This window comes from Borostomias antarcticus, assembly GCF_949987555.1.
Source record: "Borostomias antarcticus genome assembly, contig: scaffold_89, whole genome shotgun sequence".
In the NCBI taxonomy this organism is placed as follows: Eukaryota; Metazoa; Chordata; class Actinopteri; order Stomiiformes; family Stomiidae; genus Borostomias; species Borostomias antarcticus.
In genome coordinates this window covers 612,718-640,217 of record NW_028175833.1, presented here as the reverse complement: position 1 = coordinate 640,217, position 27,500 = coordinate 612,718, and the positions used below count along the sequence as shown (strand labels likewise).

The 27,500-nt window shown below is 49.4% G+C and overlaps 3 protein-coding genes across 3 annotated transcripts in view; all 3 read left to right on the top strand.

Annotated features, from left to right (window-relative positions):
- Positions 1-981: 981 nt before the first annotated feature.
- On the top strand, positions 982-8,004 carry bloc1s1 (biogenesis of lysosomal organelles complex-1, subunit 1). Its single transcript, XM_084463049.1, has 4 exons — positions 982-1,152; positions 2,534-2,606; positions 3,704-3,836; positions 6,817-8,004. Exons 1-4 carry the CDS (start codon positions 1,092-1,094, stop codon positions 6,925-6,927), a joined length of 378 nt encoding a protein of 125 aa, XP_084319175.1. The 5' UTR covers positions 982-1,091; the 3' UTR covers positions 6,928-8,004.
- Positions 8,005-16,333: 8,329 nt separating this feature from the next.
- rdh5 (retinol dehydrogenase 5 (11-cis/9-cis)) lies at positions 16,334-18,495 on the top strand (the record flags this gene model as incomplete). The annotated part of the gene is made up of 5 exons (XM_084463047.1): positions 16,334-16,377; positions 16,639-16,964; positions 17,107-17,365; positions 17,632-17,795; positions 18,275-18,495. The coding sequence occupies 5 exons, from the start codon at positions 16,334-16,336 to the stop codon at positions 18,493-18,495; spliced, it is 1,014 nt and encodes a 337-aa protein (XP_084319173.1).
- A 1,886-nt stretch (positions 18,496-20,381) lies between these two features.
- gls2b (glutaminase 2b (liver, mitochondrial)) overlaps positions 20,382-27,500 on the top strand; it is a 19,009-nt gene continuing 11,890 nt past the window's right edge. The window contains exons 1-6 of the mRNA XM_084463042.1: positions 20,382-20,771; positions 22,346-22,445; positions 24,055-24,176; positions 26,711-26,840; positions 27,059-27,138; positions 27,291-27,454. Of these exons, the coding sequence (XP_084319168.1) occupies positions 20,578-20,771; positions 22,346-22,445; positions 24,055-24,176; positions 26,711-26,840; positions 27,059-27,138; positions 27,291-27,454 (790 nt within the window). The 5' untranslated portion in view covers positions 20,382-20,577. The remainder of the gene's footprint in view (positions 20,772-22,345; positions 22,446-24,054; positions 24,177-26,710; positions 26,841-27,058; positions 27,139-27,290; positions 27,455-27,500) is intronic.

The following is a 27,500-nucleotide window of genomic DNA, read 5'->3' as shown; positions in this document are numbered from 1 at the left end:
GAGGGGAGGAGAAGGAGCAGTAGTGATGAATGCCTGGCTGTCCCGGCTGCTCTGATCTGCCAGCTCAGCTCTCTGACACCCAGCAGAAGAAGAGAGTCATTAGCAGTCCGGACCGCACCTCAAGGAGAGCTTATTTTATCTGGCAGCACTTCAAGCCGAGGAGGTTTATTCAAGCTCCCCCTTCAGCTCCTCCAGCTGATCTCCTGAAGCATTACTGCGTCAGCACTATTACTGATTAAGAGACAGGCTGGCGAGAAGATGCTGCAGGCTGTGGGAAAAACATTTAAAACAAAAAAAAATCTTCTTTCTCAACAATCTCCTCCTATCTGTCTCATTTGGACACAGTACACACAGTACACACAGTACACACAGTACACACAGCACACACAGACACACAGACACACAGTACACACAGACACACAGTACACACAGACACACAGACACACAGACACACAGTACACACAGTACACACAGTACACACAGACACACAGTACACACAGTAGGCTACACACAGTACACACAGTACACACAGACACACAGTACACACAGTAGGCTACACACAGTACACACAGTAGGCTACACACAGTACACACACAGTACACACAGTACACACAGACACACAGACACACAGTATGGGCCGTTCGTTTAATGACAGATTCCACTCTGGACGGTCCATCGTTTCCAACACGACATTCCTCTCTGACGGGTTCATCATGGCCTCATCTTGTCTTAGCTGGCATCTACCAGAACAGCTCATTACCTGGGACTAACTATTCATTTCAATCATTTCGTTTTAATTATATCTTTAGGAGATGGACATAAAGTTGAAAAATATGTTTTCTTGTCATTACGTGGATCCGCATCATCATGCGACAGCCGCTGTTCTGAATCCTCATTGGCTGACGCGACCCGGAAACGAGCCGCTGTTCTGAATCATCATTGGCTGACGCTACCCGGAAACGAGCCGGTCCCATGACCACTGCGTGATTGAGCTAAACAGCTCGCTGGACCACCAGACGGATAAACTGCATCAGATAAATGAGAACTATTTCAGGAAGTACATTTGCATAGTTATCTAAAACCCAGTCAAAATGCTGTCTCGGTTATTGAAGGAGCACCAAGCAACACAGAGCGAGCGGAGAGAGCTTCAAGGTGGGAGAGTGATGCTAAGCTAGGCTAGCTATGCTAACAACACAGACTGATGAGTGATGATGCTAAGCTAGGCTAGCTATGCTAACATACAGACTGATGAGTGATGATGCTAAGCTAGGCTAGCTATGCTACACATACAGACTGATGAGTGATGATGCTAAGCTAGGCTAGCTATGCTAACAACACAGACTGATGAGTGATGATGCTAAGCTAGGCTAGCTATGCTAACAACACAGACTGATCCAGAGTGATGATGCTAAGCTAGGCTAGCTATGCTAACAACACAGACTGATCCAGAGTGATGATGCTAAGCTAGGCTAGCTATGCTAACATACAGACTGATCCAGCAATGTTTCAGTTCGCTGATAAAGATGCTCTCTTTTCAGCAGAACGAACATTGGTTGTTATTGTGATATTTGTTGTCTTAGAGATGAACGTCAGTCGCAATCAGCTAATAAACTATGAGAATAACCAGATCAGGCTGATAGAGGCATAGCATCACCCAGCAGGGATCTGGTCTAGAACATCTGCACCTTTCACATGACAACACGTGTGTGATTATAGTTATATCTGCCCCTCTCATGAGGTGTGTATCTGCCCCCTCTCACGAGCTGTATATCTGCCCCTCTCACGAGCTGTATATCTGCCCCTCTCACGAGGTGTATATCTGCCCCCTCTCACGAGCTGTATATCTGCCCCTCTCACGAGCTGTATATCTGCCCCTCTCACGAGCTGTATATCTGCCCCCTCTCACGAGCTGTATATCTGCCCCCTCTCACGAGGTGTATATCTGCCCCCTCTCACGAGGTGTATATCTGCCCCCTCTTACGAGGTGTGTATCTGCCCCCTCTCACGAGGTGTGTATCTGCCCCTCTCACGAGCTGTGTATCTATAATATTACTATGTTGGGTTTGATCTCACGAGGTGTATATCTGCCCCTCTCACGAGCTGTATATCTATAATATTACTATGTTGGGTTTGATCTCACGAGGTGTATATCTGCCCCTCTCACGAGCTGTATATCTGCCCCCTCTCACGAGGTGTATATCTGCCCCCTCTCACGAGGTGTATATCTGCCCCCTCTCACGAGGTGTATATCTGCCCCCTCTCACGAGCTGTATATATATAATATTACTATGTTGGGTTTGATCTCATGAGGTGTATATCTATGTTGGGTTTGATCTCACGAGGTGTATATCTATGTTGGGTTTGATCTCACGAGGTGTATATCTATGTTGGGTTTGATCTCACGAGGTGTATATCTATGTTGGGTTTGATCTCACGAGGTGTATATCTATGTTGGGTTTGATCTCACGAGGTGTATATCTATGTTGGGTTTCATCTCACGAGGTGTATATCTATGTTGGGTTTGATCCTGCAGAGAGACGCAGGCGCGAGGCAATAACAGCGGCCACCAGCCTGACGGAAGCCCTGGTGGACCACCTCAATGTTGGGTATGCAAAATGATTTTTTCAAGATTCAAGATTAGTGTATGTGTGTGTGTGTGTGTGTGTGTGTGTGTGTGTGTGTGCGCGTGTGTGTGTGTGGCGTGCGCGTATGTGTGTGTACACTAGTGTTGACATTGCTGTTTCTCCATCCCAGAGCTCATATTGTTAGGGAATGTGACATGTGACACGTTAGTACAATGATCTAATACACCAGTAGTATGGAAATTGTGAAAGTTGTGGCGAAACTAGATCTAAATCTAAATCTAAACTAAATCTGCTTACAGTGCCACAGACCCCACCTCTTCTGCTGCAACTCATTATGGAAGTGTTATCATCACCCTTTCATGGTTGCTCATATTTCATAATTTCCCAAGTATTGAGTCATATTTTATTCATATAACCATAGCAGATCAATGTTCTGAGACACAAGCTACAAGTTACAAGCCATTTATACATACTAGTCCTTTTAATCCAGGTTCACACGACAGCCGCGACACGACTTCTCTCTATATCACTGTAAGGCTCACATCACACACACACTCATAAAATACAACATGCTCACCAGTTTTAGAACTTTCAATATATTAACTAGGTTGCTACAGAACAAACGGTGTGGGCTGTTGTGTGTGAACCTGTTTTTACAGCTGCTCTGTGTGTCCCCCCACCAGGGTGGCCCAGGCCTACGTTAACCACTCCCCCCCACCAGGGTGGCCCAGGCGTACGTTAACCACTCCCCCCCCCCCCAGGGTGGCCCAGGCCTACGTTAACCACTCTGTCCCCCCCCCCCCAGGGTGGCCCAGGCGTACGTTAACCACTCTGTCCCCCCACCCACCCCCAGGGTGGCCCAGGCGTACGTTAACCTCTCTTTCTCCCCCCCAGGGTGGCCCAGGCGTACGTTAACCACTCTGTCCCCCCACCCACCCCCAGGGTGGCCCAGGCGTACGTTAACCTCTCTTTCTCCCCCCCCAGGGTGGCCCAGGCCTACGTTAACCTCTCTGCCCCCCCCCCCCCCCCCCCCCAGGGTGGCCCAGGCCTACGTTAACCTCTCTTTCTCCCCCCCAGGGTGGCCCAGGCCTACGTTAACCTCTCTTTCTCCCCCCCAGGGTGGCCCAGGCCTACGTTAACCAGCGCAAGCTGGACCACGAGGTGAAGACCCTGCAGGTGCAGGCCAGCCAGTTCTCCAAGCAGACGGCCCAGTGGATCAGCATGGTGGAGGGCTTCAACCAGGCCCTGAAGGTGGGCCGCCCCCCCCTCAACCCATGACTGGGTTTAGAAGGAGAGGGGACGCCATGAACTTGGCTTATAGTTTGACTATAGACAAATGGAGCTTATACACAAGGCAGTAGTCCACTCACACTAAAATGAACGACCAGCTCAGACGGGTATCTCTGTCACTATGGTGATTTATTACAATACCATAATATTTCATTTATTGAGCTATTGCACTCAAAGTCAAAGTGGGAGATGTTTGCAAAAGGGGGCTTGCCACTCAAGTGTAACGCTCTGCACCTTTATAGCAAGCAAAGTTTAGATCTGTTGAGATCATCATTGGCTGAGAATCTGAAGAGGATCTAAATGTTGTTTTCTTGAAATAAAGGTATGGAGCAGTACACTTGAGTGGCCAGTAGGGTGAATAAAGGTATGGAGCGGTACACTTGAGTGGCCAGTAGGGTGAATAAAGGTATGGAGCGGTACACTTGAGTGGCCAGTAGGGTGAATAAAGGTATGGAGCAGTACACTTGAGTGGCCAGTAGGGTGAATAAAGGTATGGAGCAGTACACTTGAGTGGCCAGTAGGGTGAATAAAGGTATGGAGCGGTACACTTGAGTGGCCAGTAGGGTGAATAAAGGTATGGAGCGGTACACTTGAGTGGCCAGTAGGGTGAATAAAGGTATGGAGCAGTACACTTGAGTGGCCAGTAGGGTGAATAAAGGTATGGAGCAGTACACTTGAGTGGCCAGTAGGGTTGCAAAGGGCCGGAAAATGTCCAGTAACTTTCTGGAAACTTTCTGGACATTTACCATGGGAAGTTAAAGTTGCACTGAAACGGATGTTTGAGATCATCTAACTTCCGTAGTTTGACGTATTTCCGACGCAAACAAGCTATGAGGGTGGGACATATGTTTAGAGGAATTTGATTGGAACATTGACAAGTGGACGGGTTTTAAGAACTTTAGACAGATTCGATAGAAGGATAGCGTTGATTGACGGGTGGATGTCGTGAGATTATTGGCCTAAAATCTAAGGTACCTGTTGTCATAATTGCACGTGACCTACCGTTTTCAAGGAAGTAAGAAATTATATACTTTGATATAAGATTACAACAAAAGTAGAATTTTGTAATTTTTTTGCCATACATCGTTGAATAGGTGAACACTATGACTAATTATGTGAACCAAAATGGGACAGAATGCTTTTTTTCATTTCATTGCGACTTTAAGCTTGGGAATTTTGGAGATTTTTACCTTTTTGTAGCCTTTTTATTTTATAAAATTATTTTAGGATTTTATCACATTTCACCCATTTAGTATTAGAAATCTTTGCTGCATGTCTGCTATGACAAAACAAAATGTTTATATTTATGTCTGTGTATGACAAGGTAAATACAGTCGGTATAAATAAACCCAAAATTCCAAGTTTATTCCTGTTAATTCCCATTAATTCCCATTCATTCCTGTTAATTCTCATGGAAAGTTTCCAACTTTGAATATTCACAGAGTTTGCAGCCCTACTGGGTGTGTGTGTAGGCGTATACGCCGAGTCATAAAGGATGTATAATATTACCTTTTGACATCAAGACAGACTACTTCATGGTAGATTCATCCAACTTTTCAAAACCTCTTCAAAAGCCTTTTAGCCCTAAAATGTGTTCCTAATCCATTCCATTGAATAAGACCAAGAGCTGCAACTCTTAAAGTATCACAGATGCACACAGATACCAGCTCATCTTAAAGACCGTCTCCATATCTGGCTTTGTTGCCATTGTCCTCAGAGGTGAGTAAGCTTCTGATGGAAACGTGATCCCTTGATGTGAAATCTCAAACTGCTGTTCCAGTCCCCTCGTCACTCTCTGTTTGGGACACTGAGACGTGGAAACTCCTGAATCCCTGAGGGACCGTGGGTGGGGGGGGGGGGGGGGGGTCACCTCAGTCCAGCCCCTCACAGCTTTGTAAGTGCAGCTTACTGCTTAGTCATCACAGAGACACCAGTCTGACCCGGGGGAGAGTCTGGCTGTATGATTCCTCAGCTAAACTCTACAGCACCCCCTTGTGGTAAGACATAAAAATAATACATTAAGAGGAGAATAAGATAGATACTGTAGGTTTCTCGGCAGGCAGGCTAGGCCTCTAGGCAGGCAGGCTAGGCCTCTAGGTAGGGAGATTAGGCCTCTAGGCAGGCAGGCTAGGCCTCTAGGCAGGGAGATTAGGCCTCTAGGCAGGGAGATTAGGCCTCTAGGCAGGGAGATTAGGCCTCTAGGCAGGGAGATTAGGCCTCTAGGCAGGGAGATTAGGCCTCTAGGCAGGCAGGCTAGGCCTCTAGGCAGGGAGATTAGGCCTCTAGGCAGGGAGATTAGGCCTCTAGGCAGGGAGATTAGGCCTCTAGGCAGGCAGGCTAGGCCTCTAGACAGGCAGGCTAGGCCTCTAGACAGGGAGATTAGGCCTCTAGGCAGGGAGATTAGGCCTCTAGGCAGGGAGATTAGGCCTCTAGACAGGGAGATTAGGCCTCTAGGCAGGGAGATTAGGCCTCTAGACAGGGAGATTAGGCCTCTAGGCAGGGAGATTAGGCCTCTAGGCAGGGAGATTAGGCCTCTAGACAGGGAGATTAGGCCTCTAGGCAGGGAGATTAGGCCTCTAGGCAGGGAGATTAGGCCTCTAGACAGGGAGATTAGGCCTCTAGACAGGGAGGCTAAGCCTCTAGACAGGGAGATTAGGCCTCTAGGCAGGGAGATTAGGCCTCTAGGCAGGGAGATTAGGCCTCTAGGCAGGGAGATTAGGCCTCTAGACAGGGAGATTAGGCCTCTAGGCAGGGAGATTAGGCCTCTAGGCAGGGAGATTAGGCCTCTAGCCTGTGTTTTTTGTTTGTTTGTGTGTGCGTGTGCGTGCGTGTATATTAACTTGCTTTTTAATAGGATGACACAATCACTAATCATCCATGTTTTTGTCATGTTGAGCTGAATAGGATGAAGCAAACGTTTGTGTGCCGTTGTGTTGAGCAGGAGATCGGAGACGTGGAGAACTGGGCGCGCAGCATCGAGATGGACATGAGGACCATCGCCACGGCGCTGGAGTACGTTCACAAGGGCCAGCTTCAAGCAGCCTCCTCATAGACTGACTCTTATTCAAGCAGCCTCCTCATAGACATGACTCTTATTTTGAAAGACTGATGGACAGCTTGTTTTGAAGCCTGGGATTTTGAAGGAGTGATGGACTAACCTTGGACGTCTGGAAATCTAGACCAACAAAGCTGACCTATTTGTTGTCCCTGTTAAAGCAGGGTCAGTCAATGATGGGGGGTTTTTGTGTTGAGAAACGAATGGAAAGTATTTATGAAGCATAACCCATGAAAGTTACCTTTTCATCTACAATCTTTTTTGTCTCCTACACTGAAATAGAACAAGAAATGTACTCAAGGGTTACTATTCTGTTACTATTCTGTAACAAATGTATGTTTTTGTTTTGAATGTGGTCACATAAGTCCAATGTTGGTTTGTCATAGAGATATTTTATAGAAAAGTAAACCAGTGTGTCCTGAGTTGGTTATGGGAGGCATCATATCAGTCAGAGCAGTAGAGTCTCACAGACTGACAGACGGACAGACAGACAGACAGACACAGACAGACAGACAGACAACTGTAAGATGTGATTTAATCTGGCTTTTCAGAGAGATGATGTGTTCTAGTGACTGTTTGACTTTCAAGTGCAAATAAGATGATTGTCATGTGAATGATGTCTAGGGCTCTGGGTGGAGCCAGGAAGGGCTTTTACCTCCCACACTGTCATGTTGCCCATCCCAAATTGATTACATCTGTATTATGGAATATAGAACTTGACAGAACCAGCCCTGATGGTGAATTCACTTACAGAGAGCCTATTAACTCTATCATAAAGCACTCAGTGCACCGAGCATTTGATCACAGAGGCTCACTAAGCCTGTCACCTTGGCACAGAACACAGAAGATGGAGGAATAGGATTGATGTTGTCTAGTAATGTGTTCAGGCCAACTGACTGCCTTCCTGCCTGTCCAGCTGCAATCGCTGGTTCCCTTATCTAACTATGCCTGTCCGGCTGCAGTCACTCGTACCCTCATCCAGCGAGGGCAGACATTCCACCGCTTCTGGTCATTTGAAATCCTTATCGATCATGTCTGCAACATAATCTGCTCACTTTAACTTTGTTGTTTCTTATTGCCACTGTTCATTCATGAATAAAGCAAGTGATGATGAATGAATGTCATGTCTGTTTATCTAAATCCAGTCCGAATCGGCTACAGTCAAGCGTTAGGAAACGTATCAAAGGAGTTGGAGAAGCGTTCACTACAGAGAGGTCCTGTATGTGGCCCCTCCCCCCAGCCCACTGACCCCGCCCCCCAGCCCAGTGACCCCTCCCCCCAGCCCAGTGACCCCTCCCCCCAGCCCAGTGACCCCTCCCCCCAGCCTACTGACCCCGCCCCCCAGCCCAGTGACCCCTCCCCCCAGCCCAGTGACCCCTCCCCCAGCCCAGTGACCCCTCCCCCCAGCCCAGTGACCCCTCCCCCCAGCCCACTGACCCCTCCCCCCAGCCCAGTCACCCCTCCCCCCAGCCCAGTGACCCCTCCCCCCAGCCCAGTGACCCCGCCCCCCAGCCCAGTGACCCCTCCCCCCAGCCCAGTGACCCCTCCCCCCAGCCTACTGACCCCGCCCCCCAGCCCAGTGACCCCTCCCCCCAGCCCAGTGACCCCTCCCCCCAGCCCAGTGACCCCGCCCCCCAGCCCAGTGACCCCTCCCCCCAGCCCAGTGACCCCTCCCCCCAGCCTACTGACCCCTCCCCCCAGCCCAGTGACCCCTCCCCCCAGCCCAGTGACCCCTCCCCCCAGCCCACTGACCCCTAGCCCAGTCACCCCTCCCCCCAGCCCAGTGACCCCGCCCCCCAGCCCAGTGACCCCTCCCCCCAGCCCAGTGACCCCTCCCCCCAGCCCAGTCACCCCTCCCCCCAGCCCAGTGACCCCTCCCCCAGCCCAGTGACCCCTCCCCCCAGCCCAGTGACCCCTCCCCCCGGCCCAGTGACCCCTCCCCCCACCCCAGTGACCCCTCCCGCCATCCCAGTGACCCCTCCCCCCAGCCCCCCAGCCCAGTGACCCCTCCCCCCAGCCCAGTGACCCCTCCCCTCAGCCCAGTGACCCCTCCCCCCAGCCCAGTGACCCCTCCCCTCAGCCCAGTGACCCCTCCCCCCAGCCCAGTGACCCCTCCCTCCAGCCCAGTGACCCCTCCCCTCAGCCCAGTGACCCCTCCCCCCAGCCCAGTGACCCCTCCCCCCAGCCCAGTGACCCCGCCCCCCAGCCCAGTGACCCCTCCCCTCAGCCCAGTCACCCCTCCCCCCATCCCAGTGACCCCTCCCCCCAGCCCAGTGACCCCTCCCCCAGGTCTGTTTGGTAACCACCCTCCCTCCCTCCAGACCAGCTTATGACGCCACAGCTTCACAGAGATGGATGTGTTCAGAGAGCCCAGATCAATGCACGGACTGGTTAAATGCACGTTTCCTTTTATGGAGACCAGTTTAATGGAATATGTAAGGGGGGCTAACAAACGCTTTAGAACAGTAGTGTTGGCTTTTGGCGTTCTTCTTCTGTTGCTCTGCGTTGTGTATTTTTTTTCTAAGCCTTGATAAGAGTTGCAGCACCGTCTATGAACCACGATGTTAATAGCCTTCTTGTTGTGATAGTCTGATGAAATCACCCAACAAGGGATTGGAAGCGGCGGCAGATGATAGATTTATTGGACAAGGATACAATCACATGGAACACTGGGATGTTTCCCTGGTCTCTCTCTCTCCCTGCTTCTCTGGGATGTTTCCCTCGTCTCTCTCTCTCCCTGCTTCTCTGGGATGTTTCCCTAGTCTCTCTCTCCCTGCTTCTCTGGGATGTTTCCCTAGTCTCTCTCTCTCTCTCCCTGCTTCTCTGGGATGTTTCCCTGGTCTCTCTCTCTCCCTGCTTCTCTGGGATGTTTCCCTGGTCTCTCTCTCTCCCTGCTTCTCTGGGATGTTTCCCTAGTCTCTCTCTCTCCCTGCTTCTCTGGGATGTTTCCCTAGTCTCTCTCTCTCCCTGCTTCTCTGGGATGTTTCCCTAGTCTCTCTCTCTCTCTCTCTCCCTGCTTCTCTGGGATGTTTCCCTGGTCTCTCTCTCTCCCTGCTTCTCTGGGATGTTTCCCTGGTCTCTCTCTCTCCCTGCTTCTCTGGGATGTTTCCCTAGTCTCTCTCTCTCCCTGCTTCTCTGGGATGTGTCCCTAGTCTCTCTCTCTCCCTGCTTCTCTGGGATGTTTCCCTAGTCTCTCTCTCTCCCTGCTTCTCTGGGATGTTTCCCTAGTCTCTCTCTCTCTCTCTCTCCCTGCTTCTCTGGGATGTTTCCCTAGTCTCTCTCTCTCCCTGCTTCTCTGGGATGTTTCCCTGGTCTCTCTCTCTCCCTGCTTCTCTGGGATGTTTCCCTAGTCTCTCTCTCTCCCTGCTTCTCTGGGATGTTTCCCTAGTCTCTCTCTCTCTCTCTCCCTGCTTCTCTGGGATGTTTCCCTAGTCTCTCTCTCTCCCTGCTTCTCTGGGATGTTTCCCTCGTCTCTCTCTCTCCCTGCTTCTCTGGGATGTTTCCCTAGTCTCTCTCTCTCCCTGCTTCTCTGGGATGTTTCCCTGGTCTCTCTCTCTCCCTGCTTCTCTGGGATGTTTCCCTGGTCTCTCTCTCTCCCTGCTTCTCTGGGATGTTTCCCTAGTCTCTCTCTCCCTGCTTCTCTGGGATGTTTCCCTGGTCTCTCTCTCTCCCTGCTTCTCTGGGATGTTTCCCTAGTCTCTCTCTCTCCCTGCTTCTCTGGGATGTTTCCCTGGTCTCTCTCTCTCCCTGCTTCTCTGCTGGCTGCGGCTGTGGCGTGAAGTCAAGGCCTTAGACTTCCCTCCCCGCATGGTGTTATCAGCGTGTCTGTCTGCTGGGAGCAGCCAATCTGTCCGGCTGAGTTGCCTACCGTTTCCAAATCAAAGTCTCAAGGTTTTGTTGAGACGTTAAATAGTGCTCTCTCGGCCCAGCCCCCACGCCTAGGCCTGCCCGTTTAGGGCCTAGTGAAGCTAGATTGGTGGAGGAGTGACCATACAGATGTGTCACCTGTCACCCTAACATGATGTCTTAATCACCATTGGTTGTCAGTCTGGGTTGTGTCTGTTTATAGTGTCCCATAGAGATGTGTCATTGATACCCCAGAGGAGAGGCCCCCCCTGTGGCCTAAGTGTGACCTCTTGACACCCACTACCCTGAACGGCCACAGCAGCAGCAGCAGCAGCTGTCTCCCTCACTCTATCAACTACACAGTGTCCACGTGAAAACAAACAAACACATGAAATCAAATACACAGCGGTAAGACTCTGTAGATGTTAGAGACATTTCTCCCTAGATTCTTCAGTAGCAGCAGTGAGGAAAACTACTGTGATTCAGATGAGATATAGGCCTACTGTATCTTAAGATCCATTCATATTTAAAAAAACAAACATTTGACCTGTATTTCTATCAAGTAATAATAACAAAATAGTGAGCCTGATGATGCGATTGAACAGGCAAGATGGCGGAAGGTGCAAGGATGAGCTGGATGTAAACCAAATGACCAGATTACATGCACAGGTTTTACAGTAACATGGGACACGTTACCTGAGACACGTACGTGATGTCACAGTTTCAGAGTCATTTAATACCACAGTGGAATATGAAAATGATGAAATAATCATGAGATTTACTAAAACTTTTTCCAACCCTGTCTCTGTTCTGAGCTGTTATGCCACTGAGGGCTTTAGATGGACTTTAAGTATTCTTATAGTAAAAAAGAAGATGAAATTCTGTAATTAAAATACTGATAATTTGATGTTTTTTAATTAGTGTGGGCCGGGTATACTGAGAAGGTACTGAAATTCCCACGTCCATTTATTCTTTAAGCACACACACACACACACACAAACAACAAACACTCTCATAGGCTAAGACTTAGTACACACATATTGCAGATTACAAATTGTGGAGCTGTCTTAAGGGATAAACTGAGAGGATAAAGTGTTTTCCCAGCCGGTCTCTCTCAGACACAGCAGGACCAAGCAGCCAGGGAGGAGAGAGGAGTCTCTCAGACACAGCAGGACCAAGCAGCCAGGGAGGAGAGAGGAGTCTCTCTCTGACACAGCAGGACCAAGCAGCCAGGGAGGAGAGAGGAGTCTCTCTGACACAGCAGGACCAAGCAGCCAGGGAGGAGAGAGGAGTCTCTCTGACACAGCAGGACCAAGCAGCCAGGGAGGAGAGAGGAGTCTCTCTCTAACACAGCAGGACCAAGCAGCCAGGGAGGAGAGAGGACAGGACGGAGCACCGGAGGGTCAAACACGCTCACTGGCAACAAACAGTAAGAGTCCCTTCTGCTGTATATGATTATTTTTATATAATCACTGATATACCTGTAAATATACTGTAATGTGTAAAAATAGCAAAAACCATGTCATTAAAATTTTGTTATTTGTTTGAGATAATTTATTTCCATAATCTTTGAAGTGTCATTATGTTTATATGATGGCTGCATAGTATGTGAAAAGTCCTCCAAACAGATCATCCAAAACGATTTATCAGTATGGCCTTTTAAAAGATCATTGATGGTCATACTGTAATTCGCCAAGCAAACTTTTCAACTGTCATGTAAGAAATACAAGAATGTAAAAAGATAATACATTAATGCTGAATGAATTAAAACTAGCCCCGCGAAATAAACAAAGCTAATATAAGTATGACCTATTCTGTTCAGTCATAATCATGCATATCTGTACATTTGGGAGAGAGAAATGAGTTTCATGTTTGTGATTTCATGCGGAACACAGTAGCAAAGATGTATGTTAGGTATAGTTCCAGTTATTATGCTGCCCCATGTCCCTGGTGCTGCATCTTGCCCCATGTCCCTGGTGCCTGCATCTTGCCCCATGTCCCTGGTGCCTGCATCTTGCCCCATGTCCCTGGTGTCTGCATCTTGCCCCATGTCCCTGGTGCCTGCATCTTGCCCCATGTCCCTGGTGTCTGCATCTTGCCCCATGTCCCTGGTGTCTGCATCTTGCCCCATGTCCCTGGTGCCTGCATCTTGCCCCATGTCCCTGGTGTCTGCATCTTGCCCCATGTCCCTGGTGTCTGCATCTTGCCCCATGTCCCTGGTGTCTGCATCTTGCCCCATGTCCCTGGTGTCTGCATCTTGCCCCATGTCCCTGGTGTCTGCATCTTGCCCCATGTCCCTGGTGTCTGCATCTTGCCCCATGTCCCTGGTGTCTGCATCTTGCCCCATGTCCCTGGTGTCTGCATCTTGCCCCATGTCCCTGGTGTCTGCATCTTGCCCCATGTCCCTGGTGTATAAATGAGAACAGGCAGCCTACCGTAGGGGACAAGGGTGTTGGGTCCCAATAACCAAAAGGTCACTGATTCAAATACCCAAGCTGGTGAAAAATCTGTCAATGTGCCTTTAAGCAAGGCACTTAAGCCTACTGTAATTGCTTTTGTACATCGCTCTCGATAAGAGTGTCTGTTAAATTACTCATTCATTTATTTAATGAGATACAGCTACTCTTGGTAAGTAAATCAGCTTCCATGGGTTTTCCTAGCGTAGCAGTATCTTAGTCAAGCTGGTCATGGTGCAATACCTGCATCTTGGTCAATTGACTGATTGATTGAATTTATTTGAAGAATTTCATCAGCAAGGCAAGGCAAGTTTATTTGTATAGCAGATTTCAGCAACAAGGCAATTCAATTGCTTTACATGAGACCTTACAAGCATCAAGACAAAGTGCAAGAAACACATACAAGGTCATATAAAACGAAATGCTTATTTTTTTATTAAACAATACAGCTCTGCTTGAGCAAGCCAAACATCATCCATTAAAACAGAAAAGGTCAGTGACACAACAAATCCCAAAGGCTTATTTACACTGGTCCCTCGAAGGGGGGGGGGGGGGGCAGAGGCAGCAGATCTACAATACAAGAACAATACATCCACATACAATTATCAATCAATATATCATATATCAATATATCCACACTTCAATACTTCGCTATAAAACACAGCGCTAATTATACAGTATTATAATAACCACTTCAATACATCACATACTAAATTAACAAGTATCGGTGGAGTGGGATTTACAAAGAACACACTGGAACTCATAACAGATTGTGTGAGTACAGGAACTCTGTACACTAATCACATTTTCTATTATATTTAACAGAACACACTAAATGGAGACAGGCATATCATTTCCTTGGTCCAGCTTACTCCCTTTCTTGTGAAGTGGAATCACCCTAGCAAGCCTGAGATCACTAGGGGAATGTCCATGCTTTGTAGACATATTAACAATATGGGTGATACACACATACTCTATAGACATGCTTCTGTGACAACCTTGAAACCCTTAGATTCTGTCTACCACTCCGCCCTAAGATTTATTATGGGTGATAGATATGACACACCACTGTGTTCTTTACTGTAAGGCCATCTCTTTCTCTAAGGCATAACTACAGTATCACTGGTATCTGTTTATTTTCAAAGCCATAAAAGTAACTGCCACCATACTTCTCATCTCTGTTGGACTGGAGTCTTGGCCCCTACCAGACCCCATCAAACGATCAGCTTGTTCTCAGGGTTCCTGAGTGCATTCTGAACTCAGAAGGGCTGCTTTTCCCATGATGCTCCTTATACCTGGAATACATTACAACAGACTCTAAAGCTTGAGGTACTTCCTTCAGTCACAGAGTTTAAATCCATGTCTTTGTACTTCGACCTGTAAGCATTTTTAATTATTATTAATTGTTAGCATTTGGTCTGTTGATATTTTATGAGTATAAATAAAGGTTTTAAATTAAATTAAATGAATCTCAGCTGCAGGTCTTAAGAATCTAGCTGAATATTGTCTGAACCAGTGGCGTTGGACCTATTGAGCCGGTTGAGTTTCTCAAGCACAGCTGCCCCAGACACCCAGTCCAAAGAGAGGCCCTGCGCATGAGAAGTAACAGTGAGGCGCGTGACTCTCTCCTGACAGGCCAGGCAGCTTCTGAACCAGCCTGCTGGCAACTGAGAAAAGTAACTCTAGAGGTAGAGACTGTCTGACAAGATGTCCTTATCTGATACCTTGTTCCCAATGTCTAGACTGATGTTACTGGTTTTAGTTTTTTACTTTGTTTACTATGCACTTTTATTTATTTTTTTACCTGCACCTGATGTGAAGCACTCGTCATTCACTGTGCATTCGTGCTGAGAGGGGTGCTATACAAATACACTTTTGCTTATTTACTTGTTTTTAACCTGTTACTGTAACCAAGCTGCATAAGGGACTTCCATAGCTTCTATAGCAACACTTTTCTCATTCAACTAGGCCTTTTTACTACAGTCAACTAATCTGATCACTTCATTTTTTAACTTTTCATAATCTGCCCAACTCTGATCATGTTTTCCCTGAAATTACCATATTTCTTATTTCCTCATCCTAACAGCCTCGATAATGTCATCATTTATCCAGGCTTCAGCCCTTGGTTTTATTCTTACAACTCTCAATGAGGCCAGTTCGTCTATAGCTTCTAAAAACATACATTTAAAAGAACATGATTCATCCACGTCAGCACATTGCAACACAGAGGACCAGTACGTTTAGCTCATGCAATCAACAAGTGCTTCTTTGTAATACTTTTAGTTGGTTCAATAATCAACTGATGTAAACCAACCAACCAACTTCTAAAGATGCAAGTTCTCTTCTTGTGTTCTCATGACATCTCACTTGTTCTCTCTGACTAATAAGCATGAAAGCTAAAAGGGTTTGAGCAGTGAGAGGCTTACCAAGCTTGGACCAAATAATCACAGGCCTCCCTCCCTAAAGCCCTGCCCTCCAGGCAATGCCTCTCTTTGTTCCATAAGAGCATTATCTAAAGATTTCTCATGTGCTTCTAAACTACTGCCTTATGTAATCTTATGCATGTCGTCCACTAAGGTCCCCGGTGCGTAGTAGTACTGAGTAGTACTCGAACACGTGTCAAATGGACTAAACTCAAGAAGTACTACAATGATCCTCCCTCTTAAGCACCTATTGTATTTGAGATTGCTATTCTTGCACTTTGCCTTCAACACTAGATTATGCTCTTAGTCACTTGTTTTAGAAAGAAGATGCACTTGTGAGTTCTGGCAAGTAGTAGTACATTGGCTTTTCCTACATTAAATGCAATTATTGTTAGTCACTTTGGATAAAAGCGTCTGCTAAATGACTAATGTAATGTAAACTCTCATCTCTCTGGCAGAACCTTTCAAAGACGCATAAAAAGGTCCTAACTAAAACCTGTGTTTGACCTAACCCATGGATGTGCAGTACATATTGACATGCCCTGTAATACCCACAGTATTAGAAAGCAGATCATCATGTCTTTAGTATTGGTAAAACTGACGTTTGAAATGTGTTTTTTCAGTTACTCCGGCATCTGCAGGTCTTCTCAGGGCCATCTCCACCTCTCCGGACACAACATGGATATGGAGTCTGTGTATGAGCTGCTAGGGTACATCCATGGGTAAGACTGACTACACTCAGACTGACTATATACAGCATTACTGTATGGTGCACAAGATGAATTAAGTTTGATAGATTGATTCATAAAGACATTACTGCATGATATTCACAAAGGAACGTGAGAGTTTCTCACTGAAAGATAACACTTTCAGATAAAGGCCTGCATTCAGCTCCAAACATTCAATCCAACTCAAACCATGTTCTATTCTTGACAGCAACAGGCCATCTTAACCCTTCCCTCTCTGTTCTCCCGTACCTGCAGGATGGAGAACGCGTATCTGTACGGCTTCGGCACCTTGGCGGTTCTGTGGACTCTGGTGTGGTTGTACCGCGACAGCCTGCGGATAGAGAACATCTCCGACAAGTATGTCTTCGTCACCGGCTGCGACTCCGGCTTTGGGAACCTGCTGTGCAGGGAGCTGGACCAGAAGGGCTTCCGCGTGCTGGCGGGCTGCCTGACGGAGAAGGGGGCCGACGACCTGAAGAGGGCAGCGGGGCCGCGCTTGAACACCGTCCTACTGGACGTCACCAGCAACGACAGCATCCAGAAGGCCATGGAGTGGACCAAGAAGGAGGTCGGAGACAAGGGTGAGAGACGCAGCTCAGGGGGGTGGTGCTGTAACAGCGGGTGTAGCAGCTTAGACAAAAATGTTTCATGTAATAGTAAGCCGTGTGAGATTTGAGTCTTTAACGTGACCTCTCCGACCCTCGGCGTTACCGTGGGCGGCAGGCCTGTGGGGTGTGGTGAACAACGCGGGCCGCTCCTTACCCATGGGGCCCTCTGAGTGGATGAAGGTGGAGGACTTCCACAGCACGCTGAAGGTCAACATGGGCGGCGTGATCGCCACCACCATGATCTTCTTGCCGCTCATCAAGCAGGGCAAAGGTCGCATCGTGAACGTGGCCTCGGTGCTGGGCAGGGTGGCCGCCAACGGGGGCGGATACTGCATCTCAAAGTTCGCTGTGGAGTCCTTCTCCGACTGCCTCAGGTACCATGACAACCAGCTGTCTACACCCACCACACCACCTCGATTTAGATGACCAAGTAGACTGCAATGAAACCAACGCAAACAGTCCCTAATGCTAACTAATGGTAAATTAAAACCACCTCAGATACTAACTAATTGAATGTGATCTGTCTATTTGACCCTGGCGAGTTCAATCAAGCACTGTTGAGGCATTTGAAAGACCAAGGTATCGGCCTGTGTCCTAGAGTACATGGCAAGATATGAGCAGACATTTTCCATCTAAACAGGAGGGATATCAACTACTTCGGGATCAAGGTGTGCATCATCGAGCCAGGCTTCTTCAAGACTCAGGTGACCAGTTTGGAGCCCATCGAGAGAGAGCTGCACCGGCTCTGGAACCAGCTGACCCCAGAGGTACAGGCCAGCTACGGAGACAAATACCTGAGCAAGTGTGAGTATGCGTCTGCTTCATCGCCTGCCTAAAACTCCACTCTGAGGGACCCCTATACTGTACTGTAGGTTATTGTCTGTATGTACTTCGATGGCAGTCTGTGTTCTTCAATGTTGTTGAAGTGTTGCATATCGTGTGTTTGATGGTGTTTCTAACTGTTTTAGGTGACCAAAAACAAATGTTTAGCCTTGGTTGAACAATAAAGCTGTATTCTTTTCTAGATGATCTACAGTATGAGACACTTGAACTGTCAATGAATGATTCAACTCCAACTCTGCTGACTGTATCGACTAGGGTTAATGGGTGAGGGATTAGGGATGAAGGAACAACTAGGGATTAGGATAAAGGGATTAGTTAGTTGATACTGAAGCATCTCCAGCATGGAGCATCCTCTGTGTAGGAGATGCTGGATGTGAACGTGGATCAACGGTATCATCACTCTCTCTCTCACATCACTCTCTCTACCAACATCTACCCAGACATCCAGGTCCAGAGGCTCATCATGAACGCCGTCTGCGACTCGGACCTGAGTAAAGTGACCAGCTGCATGGAGCACGCCCTGACGGCGGCCCACCCCCGCACGCGCTACAGCGCCGGCTGGGACGCCAAGCTGCTCTGGATCCCCCTGTCCTACATGCCGTCCTGCGTGGTGGACCTCGGGCTGAAGCTGGTGATGCCGCGTCCATCCAAGAGCGTGTAGTGACCCGTTCTGAACGCCCCGCCCGCTAGACTAGAAACGCTGTCCATATGAAACCGGTCCTTGGTGCAAAAAAGGTTGGGGGGTGCTGAGCTAGGGGGCACAGGGGGCCAGGGGGGTTGGGCTATAGAGGGGGGCGGGTCCTGGGGGGTTGGGCTATAGAGGGGGGCGGGGTCCTGGGGGGTTGGGCTATAGAGGGGGGCGGGTCCTGGGGGGTTGGGCTATAGAGGGGGGCGGGGTCCTGGGGGGTTGGGCTCTAGAGGGGGGCGGGGTCCTGGGGGGTTGGGCTATAGAGGGGGGCGGGGTCCTGGGGGGTTGGGCTCTAGAGGGGGGCGGGGTCCTGGGGGGTTGGGCTCTAGAGGGGGGCGGGGTCCTGGGGGGTTGGGCTATAGAGGGGGGCGGGGTCCTGGGGGGTTGGGCTCTAGAGGGGGGCGGGGTCCTGGGGGGTTGGGCTCTAGAAGGGGGGCGGGGTCCTGGGGGGTTGGGCTCTAGAGGGGGGCGGGGTCCTGGGGGGTTGGGCTCTAGAGGGGGGCGGGTCCTGGGGGGTTGGGCTCTAGAGGGGGGCGGGGTCCTGGGGGGTTGGGCTCTAGAGGGGGGCGGGGTCCTGGGGGGTTGGGCTATAGAGGGGGGCGGGGTCCTGGGGGGTTGGGCTCTAGAGGGGGGCGGGGTCCTGGGGGGTTGGGCTCTAGAAGGGGGGCGGGGTCCTGGGGGGTTGGGCTCTAGAGGGGGGCGGGGTCCTGGGGGGTTGGGCTATAGAGGGGGGCGGGGTCCTGGGGGGTTGGGCTATAGAGGGGGGCGGGGTCAGGCTACTTTGATCCCGCCCACCCATCTGAGTCATATAGAAATGGAGAATGCAGTAAATAAACAAAACAAAAATATGTCTGATTGCCCAGCCCTCCCCGAAATGTCATGGTAGATCCAGCCCTGGGGTTTGGGCATGGGTGTGATACCGGGCTAGGGTTCTGAGTGGCCCAGGCTCCAGTAGCACACCCTGTCTAACCCTAACCCTAACCCAGGACACCACAGGTCAGCTTTATCTATCTTTAACAGTGTGTTGATCTGAATTTACACTTATAGAATGTAGACCATATGTGCAAAATCTGAAAAAAAAAGTAAATTCAATTTATTTCTATATGTCTGTTTTGGGAAAATTAGACCATGTATGAGGAGGCTCAATCTTGTATATTTTTACTATTATGCTGTGAAAACTGTTAATAAGCCTTTTATTATTTATATTGGTCATTTTGGAGCAATATTCATAACTGTGTGTAGGCCAAATGATGTGGATTGATCATCAATAAGCAGTACTGTGTTTGCTCGGTGAAATGCACTGATCAACCTGACATTTAAATAAGGTTGTTCCTGCTGAACAAACTGACATGATGAAATAAACACTGAGTGATTACTGGCATTGTGCAATTTTGGGGTTGTTTATCTTATTCTTATCAGACCAGCAGTTGTCTCTTTGACATAATCTCACTGGCTGGAGCATTATATTATATTATATTATATTATATTATATTATATTATATTATATTATATTATATTATATTATATTATATTATATTATATTATATTATATTAGCATCAAACCCGCTGGAGCGTGATTTCACCATAGCACTATTGGAAATTACCTTGATGACTTCTCAACAACTAACTGAACTTGCATCATGAAATCACCCATTGTTGGTTGAATTGTAATAATTGTATTACTTTGGCAACTGTCCAGATAATAGCCTACTTTGTTTTGTTTTAATTTATAACGCCAAACCCTTCAGTTAATCATCTCCAAGTCTGACAACATGTGTCTCTGTGAGAGTGTTGTGATTGGTCCAGCAGCCGGACTGTCCGCTGTGATCTCTGATGTCGCAGCTCAGCTCTCAGCTCGGGGTCAGCTCGTAACGGGGATTCAAGCGAGCGCTCATAGGTGTCCGCAGACCGCAGTTCAGTTAAATTGTGTTCCATCAAATCCGTGTACCATTATTAGTACGCTTTTTATATTATCGATTAGTGTCTTTAGCCGCGGTGGTCTCTCTCTCTCTCTCTCTCTCTCTCTCTCTCTCTCTCTCTCTCTTAATAGTGGACATGCACTGCTTGAACATATTGCGTGTTTCTAACTCCGCGGCCGTGGAGTGTTTGATCAGAGATGCCTCTAAAAGACTTGTGTTCGGTAGTTACAGTTTTAATAACCTTCAACCTTCACAATGCTTCAACACAACAAGCCCACCCAGCCGTCACCAGAGGACGCCCACGGATATTGACCACGCGGATGTGAAAATGTGAGTCTGGGACAGCATCCTGTACCTGCAGCTGTTGAGGAAAAACACGTTGATACATCTAAATTAATTAATATGATTGATTGTTACATTTTCCCTTGTAGATACCTCTGTAGATCATTATATATTATTATTATTATTATTATTAATAGCGTTTATTCGGCCTATCTATGGTAGTATTTTATTGTTTATAGTTTTCAAGTCCTGGCAGGGCCTGTCTGTAGGTCTCTCACCCTCTCTCTCTGACCCTCTCTCTCTGACCCTCTCTCTCTCACCCTCTCTCTCTCACCCTCTCTCTCTGACCCTCTCTCTCTCACCCTCTCTCTCTCACCCTCTCTCTCTGACCCTCTCTCTCTCACCCTCTCTCTCTCCGACCCTCTCTCTCCGACCCTCTCTCTCTCACCCTCTCTCTCTCACCCTCTCTCTCTCTGACCCTCTCTCTCTCACCCTCTCTCTCTGACCCTCTCTCTCTGACCCTCTCTCTCTCTGACCCTCTCTCTCTGACCCTCTCTCTCTCACCCTCTCTCTCTGACCCTCTCCCTCTCTCACCCTCTCTCTCTCACCCTCTCTCTCTGACTCTCTCTCTCTGACCCTCTCTCTCTGACCCTCTCTCTCTCACCCTCTCTCTCTGACCCTCTCTCTCTCACCCTCTCTCTCTGACCCTCTCTCTCTCTCACCCTCTCTCTCTCACCCTCTCTCTCTGACTCTCTCTCTCTGACCCTCTCTCTCTGACCCTCTCTCTCTCACCCTCTCTCTCTGACCCTCTCTCTCTCACCCTCTCTCTCTGACCCTCTCTCTCTCACCCTCTCTCTCACCCTCTCTCTCTCACCCTCTCTCTCTCACCCTCTCTCTCTGACCCTCTCTCTCTCACCCTCTCTCTCTGACCCTCTCTCTCTCTGACCCTCTCTCTCTCACCCTCTCTCTCTGACCCTCTCTCTCTCACCCTCTCTCTCTCACCCTCTCTCTCTCACCCTCTCTCTCTCTCACCCTCTCTCTCTCACCCTCTCTCTCTCACCCGCTCTCTCTCACCCTCTCTCTCTGACCCTCTCTCTCTCTCACCCTCTCTCTCTGACCCTCTCTCTCTCTGACCCTCTCTCTCTCTCACCCTCTCTCTCTGACCCTCTCTCTCTCTCACCCTCTCTCTCTCTCACCCTCTCTCTCTCTCTCTGACCCTCTCTCTCTCACCCTCTCTCTCTCTCTGACCCTCTCTCTCTGACCTCTCTCTCTCACCCTCTCTCTCTCTGACCCTCTCTCTCACCCTCTCTCTCTCACCCTCTCTCTCTCACCCTCTCTCTCTCACCCTCTCTCTCTGACCCTCTCTCTCTCACCCTCTCTCTCTCACCCTCTCTCTCTCTCACCCTCTCTCTCTCACCCTCTCTCTCTCTCACCCTCTCTCTCTCTCACCCTCTCTCTCTCACCCTCTCTGACCCTCTCTCTCTCTCACCCTCTCTCTCTCTGACCCTCTCTCTCTCTCACCCTCTCTCTCTCACCCTCTCTCTCTGACCCTCTCTCTCTCTCTCTCACCCTCTCTCTCTGACCTCTCTCTCTGACCCTCTCTCTGACCTCTTCTGTCTCAGGAGCTGGAGCAGTAAGGGTCTGTTCTCTGGAGTGGAGGACATGCTCTTCTACACCATCACTAACGGACGGCAGCAAGTCCCCGTGTCTCACTTCATCTCTGTGAGTTCACAAGCCTGTCAGTGCAAAGAGACCGGCTGGGTTAGAAGAGGGACAACGTTTCCACGGACAGAGAATAGTCTGACAGAGCCCGTCCCTCGATCACTCCGCCAACTAGGCTACTCTGCGTGAACCTGGAACAGCAGAAACCGTGGGTTGAATCGTGGGTCCTCGTAAACCCTGGCGGAGGGAGGGTAGTTCTGCGAGGTGGTCATGGTCATGGTATGGTCATGGTATGGTCATGGTCATGGTATGGTCATGGTATGGTCATGGTATGGTCATGGTATGGTCATGGTCGTGGTATGGTCATGGTCATGGTATGGTCATGGTATGGTCATGGTATGGTCATGGTATGGTCATGGTCGTGGTATGGTCATGGTCATGGTATGGTCATGGTATGGTCATGGTATGGTCATGGTCATGGTATGGTCATGGTATGGTCATGGTATGGTCATGGTCATGGTATGGTCATGGTCATGGTATGGTCATGGTATGGTCATGGTCATGGTATGGTCATGGTCATGGTATGGTCATGGTATGGTCATGGTATGGTCATGGTATGGTCATGGTCGTGGTATGGTCATGGTCATGGTATGGTCATGGTATGGTCATGGTATGGTCATGGTCATGGTATGGTCATGGTATGGTCATGGTATGGTCATGGTATGGTCATGGTCATGGTATGGTCATGGTATGGTCATGGTATGGTCATGGTATGGTCATGGTCATGGTATGGTCATGGTATGGTCATGGTCGTGGTAGCGAGTAGCTGGTGGAGCTCACTCCCTTCGTACTGAAGACAGTGGCGGGGATCTGTGTCCAACTTTGACATTTACATTGAAATTTTGCAAGATTATTTTTTATCTTCCTACGCAGCTGTATGGTCATTTGAATGCCACTACCCCAATCTAAATATTGGGGGGGGGGGACAATTTTAATGATCTCAAATATTGGGGGGGACATGTCCCCGCTGACCCTCCCAGGATCCCCGCCCCTGACTGTAGACATTATGTGCTAACGACCCGGCTGATATAAATAATTTCCTTGGCGAAGTTGTTAGCACATCCGACTAGCGAGCACACTTTGGAAGGTTCGCTCCCCACCGTGTGAAATCCCTTAACATGGGTCAAACAACTAAACACAGCGCAGACGATAGTTCTACCATCACACTAGGATACAAAATAACAATAATAACAATAACAATGTGCAGTTACAGTCACATCTACTCTTCCATTCCCCGGTGCAGCTCAGGACAGGAGAGCCGGACATTCCATTGCTTCTCAGTAGCACAGACACTAGAGACAAGATGGACGTCTCATTCTGGATAGTTCCTCTGAGAGAGTCTCCTCTGTCATCACCGAGCTATTCTTACCCTGCTGGGGGCAGAGGACATTTGAGACCCAAGCAGCCGCTGAGCGCTCACTGCCGTTACTAAGAGGAAGAAGGGCAGAACTAACAAACACACATTTGCATGTTATCCACAGCAACTAACAATAAGTACATTTGTATGTATAGAGTATAGCATTTCTCCCACTGTAAAAACTCCTGACCACTACTGCTACACTATTCCTGTCTCCCGTCCTGACCCCGCTGTGACCCCTCCCCCCTCCAGGCCCTGAAGAGTACGGGGCTGTTGACCTCTGACCCTCGGCTGAGGGACTGCATGACCAGGCTGCGCCGGGCCGTGAGCGACTCCATGGTGGACATCATGATGGACAGAGAGCTCTTCCACAGGTGGGCCTGTACCCTTACCCTCACAGCAGGAGCAGGAGGAGAGGGTCAGAGCAGGAGGAGAGGGTCAGAGCAGGAGGAGAGGGTCAGAGCAGGAGGAGAGGGTCAGAGCAGGAGGAGAGGGTCAGGGCAGGAGGAGAGGGTCAGAGCAGGAGGAGAGGGTCAGAGCAGGACAGGAGGAGAGGGTCAGAGCAGGAGGAGAGGGTCAGAGCAGGAGGAGAGGGTCAGAGCAGGAGGAGAGGGTCAGAGCAGGAGGAGAGGGTCAGGGCAGGAGGAGAGGGTCAGAGCAGGGCAGGAGGAGAGGGTCAGAGCAGGGCAGGGGGAGAGGGTCAGAGCAGGAGGAGAGGGTCAGAGCAGGAGGAGAGGGTTAGAGCAGGAGGAGAGGGTCAGAGCAGAGCAGGAGGAGAGGGTCAGAGCAGGAGGAGAGGGTCAGAGCAGGGCAGGAGGAGAGGGTCAGAGCAGGAGGAGAGGGTCAGAGCAGGAGGAGAGGGTCAGAGCAGAGCAGGAGGAGAGGGTCAGAGCAGGAGGAGAGGGTCAGAGCAGGGCAGGGCAGTTCTGTGAAGGAGGTGTGATGACAGGTGTGAGGGAGGTTTAGGGTGCCTCTGTCCCAGCTCGCCCCCCCCTCCCCTCATGGTTCTGATGACTCCTCTCACCACCAGGTGCCAGAATGACTGAGCTATTCTTAGATCCCTCGGCGTTCCGCATTAATCAGGGATTTGTCCCCCACCCCAGTCACTCTCTCTCTTTCTCTCCCCCTATCTCTCTCCCTCTCTCTCTCTCTCTCTCTCTCTCTTTCTCTCCCCCTATCTCTCTCCCTCTCTCTCTCTCTTTCTCACTCTCTCTCTCACTATCTCACTCTCCCACTCTCTCACTCTCTCTCACTCACTCTCTCACTCTCTCTCTCTCACTCTCCCTCTCTCCCTCTATCTCTCTCACTCTCTCCCTCTATCTCTCTCTCACTCTCTCCCTCTCTCCCTCTATCTCTCTCTCTCTCCCTCTATCTCTCTCTCTCTCCCTCTATCTCTCTCTCACTCTCACTCTCACTCTCACTCTCACTCTCACTCTCACTCTCACTCTCACTCTCACTCTCACTCTCTCTCTCTCTCCCTCCCTCTCTCCCTCTCTCCCTCTCTCACTCTATCTCTCTCACTCTCTCACTCTCTCCCTCTATCTCTCTCACTCTCCTCCTCTATCTCTCTCTCTCTCTCCTTCTTTCTCTCTCTCTCACTCTCTCCCTCTTTCTCTCTCTCTCCCTCTATCTCTCACTCTCACTCTCACTCTCTCTCTCTCTCCCTCTCTCCCTCTCTCCCTCTCTCCCTCTCTCCCTCTATCTCTCTCACTCTCTCCCTCTCTCCCTCTATCTCTCTCTCTCACTCTCCTCCTCTATCTCTCTCTCTCTCTCCTTCTTTCTCTCTCTCTCACTCTATCCCTCTCTCTCCCTCTCTCCCTCTATCTCTCTCTCTCCCTCTATCTCTCTCTCACTCTCTCCGTCTATCTCTCTCTCTTCTTCTCTCTCTTCTCTCTTCTTCTCTGTCTACCACTCTCACTCTCTCTCTCACACACACACACACACACACACACACACACACACACACACACATACACGCCGGATCTCCTCCAAAGGAAGGTGAATGGGCGTTGTGTTTAGTCATGTGAGCCTTGCTCTACCTTGTTCTCGCGCTGACTGTTAGGTTGTAGGGATTGTTGCGCAGTTCAGCCGAGCCAGGGAGAGAGCACATTCCTCTCTGCTAATTATACTCCTCCTCCTTCTATCCTCTTAGCTACAGCACATGTGTCTTTATTCCATGAGTCCTGCAGTTAACCTGCTCAACCTCTGCAACCTCTGAGCACAGATTTGGAATCCAGACATAAACGTTTATTGTGTGAAAATCCTTCCAGATCAATTTCAGAGAATTGGAAAGACAGCGTGTTTATAAAGACACAGCGTGTTTATAAAGACACAGCGTGTTTATAAAGACAGCGTGTTTATAAAGACAGCGTGTTTATAAAGACAGCGTGTTTATAAAGACACAGCGTGTTTATAAAGACACAGCGTGTTTATAAAGACAGCGTGTTTATAAAGACAGCGTGTTTATAAAGACACAGCGTGTTTATAAAGACACAGCGTGTTTATAGTGGGAGTAAGTGTGTTATGTGAGGAATGCTCTTATGAAACACCGTTCCAGTGAATTCTACTATATATACTATATAACTATGAGTAGCTCTGCCTGCCACTAGAACAGGCCAAACATGTACACTGGACTGGTTTCTCTTTGGCCTGGCAGAAGATGCTTGTGTTTTTTGGGAAGAGGACAGTGCTCTTGGACCTGTGTTCCTCTTGGCAGGTGTGTGGGCGGGAACATCGTCCTGCTCACCTGTGTTCCTCTTGGCAGGTGTGTGGGCGGGAACATTGTCCTGCTCACCTGTGTTCCTCTTGGCAGGTGTGTGGGCGGGAACATTGTCCTGCTCACCTGTGTTCCTCTTGGCAGGTGTGTGGGCGGGAACATTGTCCTGCTCACCTGTGTTCCTCTTGGCAGGTGTGTGGGCGGGAACATCGTCCTGCTGATCCAGGCCTTCAGGAAGAAGTTCATCATCCCAGAGTTCGACGCCTTCGCCTCCAAGATCGACCAGATCTACAACACCGTCCAGAAGCAGGAAGAGGGACTCGTGAGTCCGGCGGGTCCAGCCCTCCTACCCTCCCTAATACTCACATTCTGTTCTTCTCTCTCTCTTTCTCTCTCTCTCTCTCTTTATCCTCTCTGTCTCACCTTGTCTCATCCCTAAATCTGTCTCATCTTACTCCATCATCCCTCAACTAAATGTGTGTGATTGTACCGTACACGTGATTTGTAGTTCTTGTGCCTCTCTGTCCTTCCTGGGTACAGGTAGCGGACTACATTCCCCAGCTGGCCAAGTTCAGTCCTGATCTGTGGGGCGTGTCTCTGTGTACGGTCGACGGGCAGAGGTGAGGGAGGCCTGTAGGACCTGATTCACCCAGGAGCGTCCCTCAACCTGAAATCACTCTCTCTCCTCTCTCCTCCAGCTTCATCCCTCTCTCTCTCCTCTCTCCTCCCCCTCTCCCTCCCCCCCTCCCTCCCTCTCCTCCCTCTCTCTCAGACACTCGGTGGGGGACACCAAGCTGCCGTTCTGCCTGCAGTCGTGTGTGAAGCCCCTAGAGTACGCCATCGCCGTGCACCAGTCCGGGACTGAGCACGTGCACCGCTACGTGGGCATGGAGCCCAGCGGCCTCAAGTTCAACAAGCTCTTCCTCGACGAGGAAGGTGGGTAAGGCAATTCCTACCTCTCTCTCTACCTCCTACCTCCAAC

Coding starts and splice junctions, on each gene's coding strand:
- bloc1s1 (XM_084463049.1), top strand. CDS start 1,092: ATGCTGTCTCGGTTATTGAAGGAGCACCAAGCAACACAGAGCGAGCGG. Junction 2,607..3,703: donor GTGGACCACCTCAATGTTGG/GTATGCAAAATG, acceptor TCTCCCCCCCAG/GGTGGCCCAGGCCTACGTTA. Junction 3,837..6,816: donor GCTTCAACCAGGCCCTGAAG/GTGGGCCGCCCC, acceptor TGTGTTGAGCAG/GAGATCGGAGACGTGGAGAA.